Source organism: Pinus tabuliformis, chromosome 1_1 (assembly GCF_031772625.1).
Source record: "Pinus tabuliformis cultivar Carrire ecotype Pingquan chromosome 1_1, CPIR1, whole genome shotgun sequence".
NCBI classification, from domain to species: domain Eukaryota; kingdom Viridiplantae; phylum Streptophyta; class Pinopsida; order Pinales; family Pinaceae; genus Pinus; species Pinus tabuliformis.
This window is the reverse complement of record NC_142297.1, coordinates 919,749,472-919,763,660: the sequence shown is the minus strand read 5'-3', so window position 1 is coordinate 919,763,660 and position 14,189 is coordinate 919,749,472. Positions and strand designations below refer to the sequence as shown.

Genomic DNA, 14,189 nt, shown 5'->3' with positions numbered 1-14,189 from the left:
TTAGATCTATTAAGTCCTTTGCAGATTTTTGGCATATCTTTCTTGAAACATGGATAGAGAAGGAGGAAGGATTCTAAATAGAGGCAGCCTCTATTCAAGGCTTTAGAGAATGGGAAGATATGTGCACAAATGATAAGGTAGATGAGAACTTTGCTTGATATCTTTTTTCTTATCTGAAATCCTGTCGATGTAGCCATGAAGTTAAGCTCAATTTTTTGCAAGAGTTTGCCATCAAAATTGAAGGAGATCTAACTGAATTGGAGACCCAAATACAGTCCTAGGATTTGGATTGTCGAGTCCCATTCTTTGGGGACCTTTTTCAGCAAGAAGGAAGAGAAGGTAAGGTTGCCCGTGGATATTTGCATTGATAGTTTGCAGCTAGAACCATGTATTAAGGAGTTGGGGCAGAAAACAGAGTTTGGTTTCTTCGATCCTATGCCGCGTACATGGAAATTTTTTTCAGTTTGAATGATAGATCAGATTGTCTTTCACACAGCCAAACTTATTATGTGCATGTATGGTTGCCAGCATTTACATTTGTGTCCTGGTTCAAGTACTTCCAAATGGCATCCTTGTCACAGTTACTTGATTGGTTGATCTGGCATTACAATATCACTGGATCTATTGATTTTGCTGCAAAGTAGGGTAGGTTTGTGTATAAATAAGCTGCCCAAGCAACATTTCTGCTTCCGGTATTTGTGTATGTATAGGTTGCAGTGTATCTATGTTTTTGGATTGGTATAAGTTGTTCAGGTTTGTAGTTGTTTGACTGTATTGCCCAATGGATGAATCTACAAGTTCCCAGAGATCTGCAGTTCTTGGCACCTCCAAGGAGCTACCATCCCTAATGACACCACTATTAGAGTTAGTCCTTTGGTCTTCCTTCAGTGATAAAAATGGGCTTCTTACTATGTTTGCTTTTCTTAGATGTTTTGCACATGATATTCAACACAAAACATGTCATAAGTGTGTCCATCAGAAGCAGCTCGGAAAAAGCTCTCCAATGGTATATCGCACTCCCAAAACTGGCTCCTGGATCAAAAGATGACCGAATGAATGATTGACTCAAAGATCTCCTCGTGTAGCTGTTTATGTGTTTAATGATCTCGAGGAAACTAGGAGATGTCAGTCGCTGGACTGTGATAGAGAAGGAAAGAACATAGCATTTGAGGCCTATTACAGTGCTGCTAATCCTCATCTCAACATATGGCGAGCTTGTTTCTCTGCTTTGATTGAAAGAGATATCCTTTGTAGAGGGCAGTGTACATTGTTGATAGGAATATTGCTTGTGAAAGGTTTACAGCTGCTGGTCTCATGGTTCTTAAGAGCAATTACTTGGAGAATTATAAGTATGAATCTAGGGGAGGTTGCAATTGATGAGGAGGTAGATGTCAATGTCTTTTGAGTGTTCCAAGATCAAAGTCCACTCGCAAAAGGTTGTAGCTACTCAGGAGGAAAAATATCTGGCAGAAGCTATGAAAACCAAATGGCATTAAACATTAGGAATCCCTCAAGTGTAGCCATTGGCTTGGAGCTTAATGATGAGAATTTCAATCCAGGAAACTACAATGCTATAGAGAACACTTTTGTAAGAAATTATTTCATCACAGAAAAAATCAACATTGCAGAATGGGAATTGTTTTAAAATGCAGCCAAATAGATCATTACACCAGAGGGGAAATCCTAACAAGATAGAATCAAAGAAGAGAAAGATAAAGTCGGAGGTAGCTATAGGATAGACATATGTGCAAGAGTTCAATTTGGAAATAATAAATTCATAGCAGGAAGATCAGGTGGGAAGGTTCCTTTTTCCCCCTCGATATGCTCCAAATTCCAAGCGCCCCTGCATCAACAACACACACAAGTCAGAAAATTGAAGCCAAGTCAAACAATCAAAAGCCAAGCTAATCTGGAGTGTGGCACTGCATTCCTGGCTGTGACACTGTGCTTCTGGAAGTGTGGTAATGCGCGTAGCCCTTCGGCGCTAGCGTACAACTGTCTGTTAAAATGGGATTCACACTTTGTTAATGAGAAGGAGAATGAAGGAGAGGAGGATTTGTCTGATTTGGAATTGGGCAAACTTGCATCAGAGAGTTTTCATCTGGAGGAAATGGATCCACATTCTACTCTATTGTGTGATCTGCGTCCATATCAGAAGCAAGCTCTATGCTGGATGAAAAATATATTCAATATTCTGAAAAAGCAGCTGGAAGCAGGTAGCAAATCCGTTCAACATGTTTTCTCTCATTATGGTTGGCAGCAATCTGAAGCAGAGCAACTGGATGGAAATAAGTTAGAAATGAAAGATTGAAAAGCTCATTGTGCCAAGCCACCTAAATTGGATGAACCACTTTCCTCTGGGTAGGAAATATCTACTGATAAACAAAGTGGCAATCCAAAGGACTTGAGTGATAAAAAATGGAGCTCTCAACTGACGTGGCTTAGCAATATTCTGGAGCCAGCTTTACAACTCTACAAGCAATTTCTGCCACTAGGTGACTCTGAAAATCGACCTAACCCTACTAATACTCATTCTCTTGTAGAAAGTGCTACAAGTATGCATCAGAGTACTCTTGGAAAGTGAGAATGGACCTTGGGGGGTCTTACTCTAGGTCTTTATCTTCTCTCTCTTCATCATGCTTCTGAAATGGTGGTTGATAGTATCAGGGGTGAACAGATCTTCTCTAACTATGTGGTTTAGGATCTAATATATCATGTAGAACTGGCAAAAGTTGCTTACATGAAAGATGCTGCAGGTCTGGCACGTAACCTCATGCTTCGATAAAGTAATGTTTTGAAGTTTGTAAGCAATTCAAATGTGATGCGGCCTGGATATTATAATGGAGTTGACATTTGTAATAAGTTGGTAGTACTTGGTATCCGTGGAACACATACAATCCATGACATTGTTAGTGATATGGTTTCTCTGAGCAACCAGGAAGTCTCTTTTGATGGATTTTTAGTTCATTTTGGGACAGTTGAAGCTGCACGTTGGTTTTTTTTTCCATGAGTTGGAGACCTTAAGGAAGTGCATTGAAATGCACAAGGGTTTTGGATTAAGATTGGTAGGGCATTCACTTGGAGGAGCTGCAACAACATTTCTAGCAATAATGCTTAGGAAAAGAACAGAAAAAGAGCTAGGTTTTAGTCCTGATACTATATCTGATGTTGGAATTGCAACTACACCTTGTACCTCGAAAAAACTTACAAAAGATTGTCTTGACTTTGTCACCACAGTGGTGTTGCAGGATGATACTATCCCAAGGATGAGTGGGGTGTCATTAGCGAGGTTACAAAATGAAATACTTCTTACTGATTGGACAAGCCTCTTGGAGAGAGAAGAGCGGAAGGGTGTTGCAGATCTTGTAGTAAATACAATGCAAGCATTGTCATCTGCAAAAGATGCAGCCCGTAAATATGCTGCATATGCAAGATTAAGAAGTGGAAATGACTTAGGTGATAAAAGTAAGAAATAAATTGCGATATCTGAAGTAACCTGCAATAAAATCCTATGTGGACTATCTTTGGACAAAGGGGATCCAAACCCATTGGCTCTAAAACCAATTGAAATTGCGGAAGAAGAATTATTTGCTCCTGGAATTCTCTTCCATATTCGTGGCAGGTGTGTTTCCATTGCAGTCAAAGAAATATCCAAAGAGCAACAGGATCAATAGAGATTGGTATAGGCGGGTGCAAGGTGGCAGTCAATCGAATTTTTGAAAGAGGCATGTGGCATTATTCGAATTTTTCTAGGAACCGATGGCAAATGTTTTAGCCATGAAATTAGCAGCATTGAGTTTTTGAAGGGGATAGATGGCAGCGTTCAAATTTTCCAATGGATAGGTGGCAAAATTTGTGGGCTTGAAATCAACAGCTATTAAACATTCTAGATTTCCAGCAATGGTTCCAAACAAACTTTGGCAGGAATTTCGACTTCTGGAAGTGAATCAATAGTTCTTTTGATAAAGATTTAGTTAGATTATTTAGTTATAATTTAGTTCATGTAATTTGGCCGTAACACATATTTGGTTTTCTTTTTTACTTTTATTATTTTGATTCCTGTGTTCAGGAAATCATAATTAATATGTAATAGTGTATATATGGGATAATTTTTCAGATGTAATGGTTCGTTTTTTGCAGCAGAGAGAGGCTGCTTGGGACGGTGTAAAGTTTCTCTTGAATATTATTTTAATAAAGTAGTTTCTACCCTTTGGACCTGGGATCCATTATGGTGTTAATGTCTAGTATGTTTTTCCTGTAATTCACTTACATATTTTGTTTTCTCTACCTTGTTACAGCATTATCTAAGAGATGTGTTAGGAATTCATCTACACATGATGCTCCTTTCATGATGATTTTGTTGTTAAATGTAGTGGTTGTCTTTGCAGAATCCATTCTCTGTTAGATGCTCCGCTGAGTAACCCTGTGTTTCTCTTTCGTCTAAAGCTGCTACTGCAGATCCATCCCCTGTTTGATGTCTGCAGGGCAACGAGCTTTCTCCCCTATTCTTCTCACATTTGCAATCTTTTATTTGGTTAAACATTGCACTTACTTTGCTCCAATTTTGCTGGCAGAAATTGGCATCAACTCCATAGTCTAATGGTCCTTTCTCTTGTTGTTTTTGACCCAAAAACCTTTTAAACAAATCCCCGCACTCCATAGCTGGCCTAAAATTTCATTTATTGCAGCCACATCTTGTTGGAAAAGAGAGAGCCCTCTCTGGTCTGGCAGGGCTAGATGCTAGATCGAAAGCTTGGTCTAAGGTTACCTCGGAATTGTCTCTTCTCAACCTTGAGGTACGTTCTGAGTGCTAACATTTTGGCACCGCTGTCAGGGACAAGGTGACAGATCTTCTTCAGGAAAGATCATTCAAGTTGCAAATCTGATTGTTGATGGTGGATGGCAGTCAGACACATATGAAGGCTGAAACATCCACTTGGCAACTCCACTGTTCAAAATCCCGAGTTTTAAATTATTGATGGTGGCTCCACTGGCTAAATGAAGGATTCAGATGTTGCTTCTATTTGTTCAAGGTATTTATGTATCGATTTTTCTAATCTTCCTGGTTTTCCTAATCAATTACCAAAGGATGCATACATTTTGAGTAAGGGCCCTAAATTCAATGGGGAAGATCTGACTTTGACTCTAGAACATATAGAAAAATTTAAAACGTTTGTAAAAATTCTTAGAGTTAAAAAGGAAGATGTCTTCATCAGTTTGTTCTTTGATTCATTTCAAGGCAAATGTAGAAGATGGATTGAAGGTTTTCCTATTAGATCTATTAAGTCCTTTGCAGATTTTTGGCATATCTTTCTTGAAACATGGATAGAGAAGGAGGAAGAATTCTAAATAGGGCAGCCTCTTTTCAAGGATAGAGAATGGGAAGATATGTGCACAAATGATAAGGTAGATGAGAACTTTGCTTGATATCTTTCTTCTTATCTAAAATCTTGTCGATGTAGCCATGAAGTTAAGCTCAATTTTTTGCAAAGGTTTGCCATCAAAATTGAAGGATATCTAACTGAATTGGAGACCCAAATACAGTCCTAGGATTTGGATTGTCGAGTCCCATTCTTTGGGGACCTTTTTCAGCAAGAAGGAAGAGAAGGTAAGGTTTCCTGTGGATATTTGCATTGATAGTTTCCAGCTGGAACCATTTATTAAGGAGTTGGGGCAGCAAACAGAGTTTGATTTCTTCGATCCTATGCTGCGTACATGGAAATTTTTTTCAGTTTGAATGATAGATCAGATTGTCTTTCACACAGCGAAACTCATTATGTGCATGTATGGTTGCCAGAATTTACATTTGTGTCCTGGTTCAAGTACTTCCAAATGGCATCCTTGTCACAGTTACTTGATTGGTTGATCTGGCATTACAATATCACTGGATCTATTGATTTTGCTGCAAAGTAGGGTAGGTTTGTGTATAAATAAGCTGCCCAAGGTAGCATTTCTGCTTCCGGTATTTGTGTATGTATAGGTTGCAGTGTATCTATGTTTTTGGATTGGTATAAGTTGTTCAGGTTTGTAGTTGTTTGACCGTATTGCCCAATGGATGAGGTACTAATCTACAAGTTCCCAGAGATCTGCAGTTCTTGGCACCTCCAAGGAGCTACCATCCCTGATGACACCACTATTAGAGTTAGTCCTTTGGTCTTCCTTCAGTGATAAAAATGGGATTCTTACTATGTTTGCTTTTCTTAGATGTTTTGCACATGATATTCAACACAAAACATGTCATAAGTGTGTCCATCAGAAGCAGCTCAGAAAAAGCTCTCCTATGGTATATCGCACTCCCAAAACTGGCTCCTAGATCAAAAGATGACCGAATGAATGATTGACTCAAAGATCTCCCCGTGTAGCTGTTTATGTGTTTAATGATCCCGAGGAAACTAGGAGATGTCAGTCGTTGGACTGTGATAGAGAAGGAAAGAACATAGCATTTGAGGCCTATTACAGTGCTGCTAATCCTCATCTCAACATATGGCGAGCTTGTTTCTCTGCTTTGATTGAAAGAGATATCCTGTGTAGAGGGCAGTGTACATTGTTGATAGGAATATTGCTTGTGAAAGGTTTACAACTGCTGGTCTCATGGTTCTTAAGAGGAATTACTTGGAGAATTATAAGTATGAATCTGGGGGAGGTTACAATTGATGAGGAGGTAGATGTCAATGTCTTTTGAGTGTTCCAAGATCAAAGTCCACTCGCAAAAGGTTGTAGCTACTCAGGAGGAAAAATATCTGGCAGAAGCTATGAAAACCAAATGGAATTAAACATTAGGAATCCCTCAAGTGTAGCCATTGGCTTGGAGCTTAATGATGAGAATTTCAATCGAGGAAACTATAATTCTATAGAGAACACTTTTGTAAGAAATTATTTCATCACAGAAAAAATCAACATTGCAGAATGGGAATTGTTTTAAAATGCAGCCAAATAGATCATTACACCATAGGGGAAATCCTAACAAGATATAATCAAAGAAGAGAAAGATAAAGTTAGAGGTAGCTATAGGACAGACATATGTGCGAGTTCAATTTCGACACAATAAATTCATAACAGGAAGATCAGGTGGGAAGTTTCCTTTTACCCCCTCGATATGCTCCAAATTCCAAGTGCCCCTGCATCAACAACACACACAAGTCAAAAAATAGAAGTCAAGTCAAAAAATTGAAAGTCAAGCCAATTTGGAGTTTGGCACTGCGATCCTGGCTGTGGCGCTGCACTTCTAGAAGTGTGGCACTACGCATAGCCCTTTGGCACTGTACGTAGAACCCGTCTGTCGAAATTGGATTCACGCTTTGTCAATGAGCAAGAGAATGAAGGAGAGGAGGATTTTTCTGATTCAGAATTGGGCAAACTTGCATCAGAGTGTTGTCATCTAGAGGAAATGGATCCACCTTCTACTCTATTGTGTGATCTGCAGCCATATCAGAAGCAAGCTCTGCGATGGATGAACAACAGATTCAATATTCTGAAAAACCAATTGAAAGCATGTAGCAAATCCATTCAACATGTTTTCTCTCATTATGGTTGGTATCAATCTAAAGCAGAGCAACTGGATGGCAATAAGTTAGAATTGAAATATGGCAAAGCTCATTGTGCCAAGCCACCTAAATTGCATGAACAAATGTCCTCTAGGCAGGAAATATCTATTGATAAACAAAGTGGCAATCCAAAGGACTTGAGTGATAAAAAAATGGAGCTCTCAACTGGCATGGCTTAGAAATATTCTGGAGCCAGATTTACAACTCTACAAGTGGGTTCTACCACTAGGTGACTCTGAAAATGGACCTAGCCCTGTTAGTACTCATTCTCTTGTGGAAAGTGCTACAAGTCTACATCAGAGTACTCTTGGAATGCAAGAATGGAGCTTGGGGGCTCTTACTCTAGGTCTTTATCTTCTCTCTCTTCGTCATGCTTCTGAAATGGCAATTGATAATATCAGTGGTGAACAGATCTTCTCCAACTATGTGGTTCAGGATCTGATATATCATGTAGAACTGGCAAAAGGTGCTTACATGAAAGATGCTTCAGGTCTGGCACGTAACAACATGCTTCGAGAAAGTAATGTTTTGAAGTTTGTAAGCAATTCAAATGTGATGCGGCCTGGATATTATATTGGAGTTGACATTCGCAATAAGTTGGTAGTACTTGGTATCCGTGGAACACACACAGTCCATGACATTGTTACTGATATGGTTTCTCTGAGCAACCAGGAAGTCTCTTTTGATGGATTTCAAGTTCATTTTGGGACAGTTGAAGCTACACGTTGGTTTTTTTTTCCATGAGCTAGAGACCTTAAGGAAGTTCCTTGAAATGCACAAGGGTTTTGGATTAAGATTGGTAGGGCATTCACTTGGAGGAGCTGCAGCAACATTGCTAGCAATAATGCTTAGGAAAAGATCAAAAAAAGAGCTAGGTTTTAGTCCTAATATTGTATCTGTTGTTGGAATTGAAACTCTACCTTGTATCTCGAAAAACCTTGCAGAAGATTGTCTTGACTTTGTCACCACAGTGGTGTTGCAGGATGATGCTATCCCAAGGATGAGTGGGGTGTCATTAGCGAGGTTACAAAATGAAATACTTCTTACTAATTGGACAAGCCTCTTGGAGAGAGAAGAGCATAAGGGTGTTGCAGATCTTGTAGTAAATACAATGCAGGCATTGTCATATGCACAAGATGCAGCCCGTAAGTATGTTGCATATGCAAGATTATGAAGTGCAAATGACTTAGGTGATAAAAGTAAGAAAGAAACTGCGGGATCTGAAGTAACTTGCAGTAAAATCCTATGTGGACTATCTTTAGACAAAGGAGATCCAAACCCATTGGCTCTAAAACCAATTGAAATTGCAAAAGAAGAATTATTTGCTCCTGGAACTCTCTTCCATATTCGTGGCAGGGGTGTTTCCATTGCAATCAAAGAGACATCCAAAGAGAAATAGGATCAGTAGAGATTGGTGCAAGTGGGTGCAAGGTGGCAGTTGTTATAGACATTTTTGGGCACTGCAACCCCAAGCATAAATGTCCATAAACCAAGGGCTCCTAAGTCCCTAAAGGTGTTGTTCCAACCCCTAAAAGAACAAGGTCAACTGATTACAACTTCTCCCAGAAGTTCTCCATGAAAAACCACTCAGAACTGGTCAAAACTGGACCATTTCACCTGCTCCATAGGCAAGGTGCGTTGCATCCCACCTAAACACACACAGTAGGTGCACTGCATGTCGAAAAGCCCTTCTATGGGGTGCGATGGGCAAGAAGGGACAAATGGCAAGGTCAATCCGTGAGGTGGAGAAGCATGGAATCTTCCAGAAACTTCTCCTATGACACTTGCCTCTCTGAATTCGACCAAGGATGAGTAAGAGATCATCAATCTCCAAGTGGAATCAAGAACTATCAGAGGGGAGACACTAATCAAATCTCAAAAGCTGACTCACCTCCCTTGCAGAGATCTATATATGGATCCCTCATCCCAGAGATCCGGAGGCTGGAATTTTGTATCTTGTAAGGAAGTGCTGCTGGTTTATTGGTGCAATATCATAGTGTTGGGTGATCTAAGCTTTTCATGAGGTGAAGAAGGGCTTCTTGCTGAGAGGATGATGCTGGTTCAGAACAATTGGTTGTAATTCTCTTGGCTCTTTCTTGATTATCAATAAAGCTATTCAAGTTTTCCTCCATACTCTTGTATGATTATGTTTTATGCATTTGTATGGTTAATATACATATGATCCTATATTGCTTATGATAATAGATCTATGTTCTCATATAGTGTTATGCTGCTTTGATTCTACAGGTACTTTGTGAAGCTGGGTATACAAGAAAGCAAGTAGCAAAGGACTATCGGAAGAGAGAGGAATCGAGCAAAGGAACCAAGCGCAACACAGAGGTTGGTCTCCTTTATTCTTCTCTCATCTATCTTTCATAAAGGAAAACAAAAGTAGTTTTACTTTGTTTGTTTCTAAGGTAGCTACCAGCCTTAGTGGGATTAGCAGTTCTGCATAGACACTATTCCCGGTAACAAAATGGCGACTCCACTGGGGAGCGAGTAGATTATTTGTTCATCTACATTTGTTTACTTTATAAACTTACAGACGGAGCCTGAAGTCAAGCCAGCTAGCCTTCGAACTGCATTTGCTATGCAAGTGCAAAGTAGATCAACGCTGCTTCAGTCAATCTCTAGGTTTTGTTTATGAATTAAACAATTGATTTACAAACTCTCTAATTGCCCTTGTGGTGGCTCTAGTAACCTCCTTAGATCTACCCCTGTGATTGATTTACTGATTACCACTTGCTCGGCCAAAATCCCTGAACTGAACTGAAAACTGTGACCCGGAACCCAATCAAAGTCTCGTCCCTGGTCCAGCGCACTGTCTGTTCTGTGAACCTCAAATTCAGCGCACTTCCCGAGTGTAGTAGGTGTGTTGCATTTCAGTTTCACTGTGTTACAGGTGTGCTGATCAGACAAGGCCTTGTTCCTAAATTTTGGTTTCTGTGTTCACTCTTTTCAGATCTATTCAGGAGTTTTGCTACCTGTAGTCAGTACACCTCTGTTTTAAACCCCTTTCCTTGCTGATATTCCGCCTCCATTGTGCAAAGAACTGTAAATGTTTTTATGTATTTTTTGAGTCATTTTCAGTTCTCCTTTACAAAGAAGTAGCGTAATTGTACTGTCGTTTCTTGATTTGAAAGTGTCCCAAGTGTCATTTTCAGTCATAGAAGAGAATCTAATTGTTCTTGATAGTCGATTACTTGGTTACTCTTGTATTTGATCTGAATTAGTAGTTTTTCTAGTGTCGAAAGCAAGTTTTCAATTCCAAATCGCAAAATGTTGTCATTGTCCTCATTTTGTTTTGAAAAGAAACTTGTTAGTAATTGTCGCTTTGAAAAATAATTCAGATTTGTGCATTAGCTTTCTTTTTATCATTTACACATTAAGAAGGCTGAAAACAAATACATGCATGTGCATTTGCATTTAGACTGTTTGTTGGTTTGATTTAGGACAGTGCATATAGTGTGTGCTCTATGCTCTTTGTTGAAAGAACGCCATCTCTCTTTCCTTAGTAGCTAGGATTTTCATTTGCAGAAAAGAAGACCAAACGACTGTTTATCATCTTAGATTGCATTTTAGGAATTGTACATCTACATCACGCGGTGAACCTGAAAGGCAAATTTCTTAAGCAATATCAACTATAAAATAAATTTAATGAATCTAACAACGCTTTGGAACCTAACGCACAACATCTAGAAGTCTAGGCTAGAGACGTATTCTGGCATCGTAAAGCCTGGTAACTGTTGTTTTCACTGTTGGTTGGGTGATTCCTCCACTTTGAGACGATAAGTGCCAGTACGGACTTGTGCTCCCATGTACCGTCGAGTATATTTTGGGAGACCACAATAGGCTTAATCCTTTATCCATAGGAAGCCGTGTCTGCCGCCCTATCGATCGCAATGCACTGAACACAACATTCGGGAAGATTGACTGCCGTACCGTAAAAAGTATTTTGCAGTTTTGTGATTGGTTTGGTAATCCCTCTGTCTAGATTTCCAGAGCAGTTCCTTTCGTTCCTTTTCAGAATCCTTAACGGAAAAGGTCCATCTTAGCACTTTTCACTTCAGGCTCATTAAAAATCGAAGGCGACTAGAGTCATCTTTTGTTTTTTCTCAACTCTTAAAAATTGAAAAAACAAGTTGTGTCAAAGCGTCTAAAATTTATTTTAAACGGAATAATTATCACCTTTCCTACATTGGTCTTAGGTTGAGAAAATGTAGTCCACCAACCAAGGAGTTCCCCTTGGAGGAAATCCTAGTCCCTTCTCCTCTTGGGGAGATGTTGGTGCGCCCCATATGGCCACATTGTCACTTCCAGGATTGACAATAGGCTTGCCCGTATGGCTTTTCTCAACCTCCGTCGTTCAGAACACCGCGATTCCTGAACAATCGAGTCAGCAACTAAATGATTCCAGAGTTACCCCCCAACCCTCTACTTCATTCAATTCTTCCTCTCCTCCTTCCTCTTCACTTGATGAAGCTGGTAAAGCCAAAAATCAAGTACCTGAGAAGAAGAAGGAAAAGAAGAAGAAAGAGAAGAAGAAGAAGGAGCCAAAGGCGAAAAGGGGCAACCAAGCATCGTCTAGCGAAAATCCACACACTGCACTGACCAGGCCTAAATCACCATGTGTCATTTGCAAAGGAGACCACTATCATAGAGATTGTCCTTGCATCCCTCGGATCTTAAGGGACTGGTCTCCTCGTTTGCACAACCTAGTTTCGTCAACCTCTGATGATCATGTTGAAAATACACCGTCAACTAGTGAAATTGAAGCCCCTGGACAAAAAGGAAAATGCAAATTTCCTTGTAAACTGTGTGAAGGCGATCACACCGTCCACCATTGTCCCTTCTTAGACGAGGCTAAAAGAGTTTTGGATGACTGTCTAGTTTCACCATTATGGCTCCCTCCTGGATATAAGAAACTCTTGCCAAGTCCGTCACTAGTTGAAAATCCGGCTGACACGCCCTTATGGTCGGCCGAAATATCTATCACTGAAGAAAAACCATCTGAATCCATGTCAGACGAAAGTCAAAAGGTCGAGGCGGCAGTTGACCTGGTCTTACCTTCAGAGGTTCCATCTTCAGATGATACAGTCACGAAGAGAACAAGGATGACACCGTCCAAATTCTTTTCGTAAGCACAGACTCCGATGAACATGGGGGCAGTTTACCCGTTCCTTTACCGCAAGAAGAAAGTTCATCAGAGTCGTACCCGGCCATCTATTCGGTCCCACCTCCAAGCAACCTAGTTGTTTCCTTTGACTGGAATCTACTAGGTAGACCCTGTTTACCGGCTAGTGTACCATTCTGAATCATTGCTCAAATATATAGAATGGTCATGGCCGGTACCATCATAGATGAAGGGGCTTCTGTGAGTATCCTTTCCTCAACTGCTTGGAAAGCGCTTGGTTCGCCATTGCTTTTGCCTGAAATGAGAAATCTAACAGGCTTTGACAAAGGAACTAGTCGACCGTTAGGGATCCTTCCCGATGTGCCCATAACATTGAGAGGGAAAACCATTCAAATGAACGTAATGGTAGTCCAAGGACCCCTGGATTACAATCTACTCCTTGGACGAGAATATATTTATTGCATGGGAGCCATTGTCTCCTCACTCTTTAGAGTAATGTGTTTTCCGCACGAAAGAAGAGTGGTCAAGCTCATAGACCAGCTTTCATTCCCCGGTTTACGCATAGCGAATAGTCATATACCATCCCTGAATGGTCTTTTCATGCAAGGAATGTCTCGTCAATCCCTAGTCCATCCACATGATGAGCACGAGTGATTCGGAGGACATGACTGAAACCCAGGGGGCATGCACCCTGGTCTGCTTCGGTAGGAAAACTTCAGGTATAGGGTAGGTTTCTGCGAAGGATATCTGACTAGTCTGACACTCCCGTCCGTCTAGGAAAAGGGGGTTAGACTGGAATAAGATTCCCTCGTCAAAGTTATGTGAGTGGAGGCGTCTGCGCCACTCGCCTTTGTCTATTTCGGTAGACATCGCCAAAGAAGTGTTTTGTTTGTGGTACGAATAGAACAATCTTTGGTAACCTGAAAAAGGTAGGCCTTTCCCGATAAAACAAATGTTTTGTCTGCAAATTGCAGGGTAACCTTGAAACTCTATGTCTCTATACCTGGGGGCATGCAAACCTTTTGGCATGCAAGCGAAGAGCGACCATTTATTTTTTAAATTTGTAGGTCCTCTAACCCTTTAAACTCGTAGGATTGGTCGTTTCCTAACTTGCATAAAGAAAGGATGTGGGGCAAAGCTTTGAAAAAATGCCGTTTTTAGATGAGACATTCTTATTATACGACTGGATCAAGCAGTTTTAACGCGGACTTCATGCTCGTTAAAAAATAAACATAAGCAATGAGCAAATGTTTCCCCCAGCGTTTAAGCTCATTAAAAAATGAACCAATTTTCGGTAAATAACCATCGTGAATGTAGTACTTCAGCCTTTGAAGCCTTGGTCGTGTTCTCATCATCACCTCCACTTTATATTGGCCGATCATTCACTTCCACTTGATTGTTTACCCCTTTTGAGGAACAACTGCGAAGAGTGATCTTGTTAGCCTTCCTTGTGACACTGCCGTGATTGGAAAATTCCAAACCTTACCTGGAATCAACTGCTACCCGAATTT

General features: G+C 40.3%; 2 protein-coding genes across 2 annotated transcripts; both read left to right on the top strand.

Moving 5' to 3' along the window:
* The first annotated feature begins 3,038 nt into the window (after positions 1–3,038).
* On the top strand, positions 3,039–3,476 carry LOC149217418 (uncharacterized). Its single transcript, XM_089390204.1, has one exon. It carries the CDS (start codon positions 3,039–3,041, stop codon positions 3,474–3,476), a length of 438 nt encoding a protein of 145 aa, XP_089246330.1.
* A 4,380-nt stretch (positions 3,477–7,856) lies between these two features.
* On the top strand, positions 7,857–8,943 carry LOC149217417 (uncharacterized). The gene is made up of 3 exons (XM_089390203.1): positions 7,857–8,272; positions 8,304–8,689; positions 8,807–8,943. The coding sequence occupies exons 1-3, from the start codon at positions 7,857–7,859 to the stop codon at positions 8,941–8,943; spliced, it is 939 nt and encodes a 312-aa protein (XP_089246329.1).
* Positions 8,944–14,189: the final 5,246 nt, after the last annotated feature.

What these genes read in the sequence shown, in the direction of transcription:
- LOC149217418 (XM_089390204.1), top strand. Translation starts at nt 3,039, where the DNA reads ATGCACAAGGGTTTTGGATTAAGATTGGTAGGGCATTCACTTGGAGGA.
- LOC149217417 (XM_089390203.1), top strand. Translation starts at nt 7,857, where the DNA reads ATGCAAGAATGGAGCTTGGGGGCTCTTACTCTAGGTCTTTATCTTCTC. An exon ending in ACAGTTGAAGCTACACGTTG is followed by an intron (nt 8,273 to 8,303) that starts GTTTTTTTTTCC and finishes AGAGACCTTAAG; the next exon opens with GAAGTTCCTTGAAATGCACA. An exon ending in ATATGCACAAGATGCAGCCC is followed by an intron (nt 8,690 to 8,806) that starts GTAAGTATGTTG and finishes GACTATCTTTAG; the next exon opens with ACAAAGGAGATCCAAACCCA.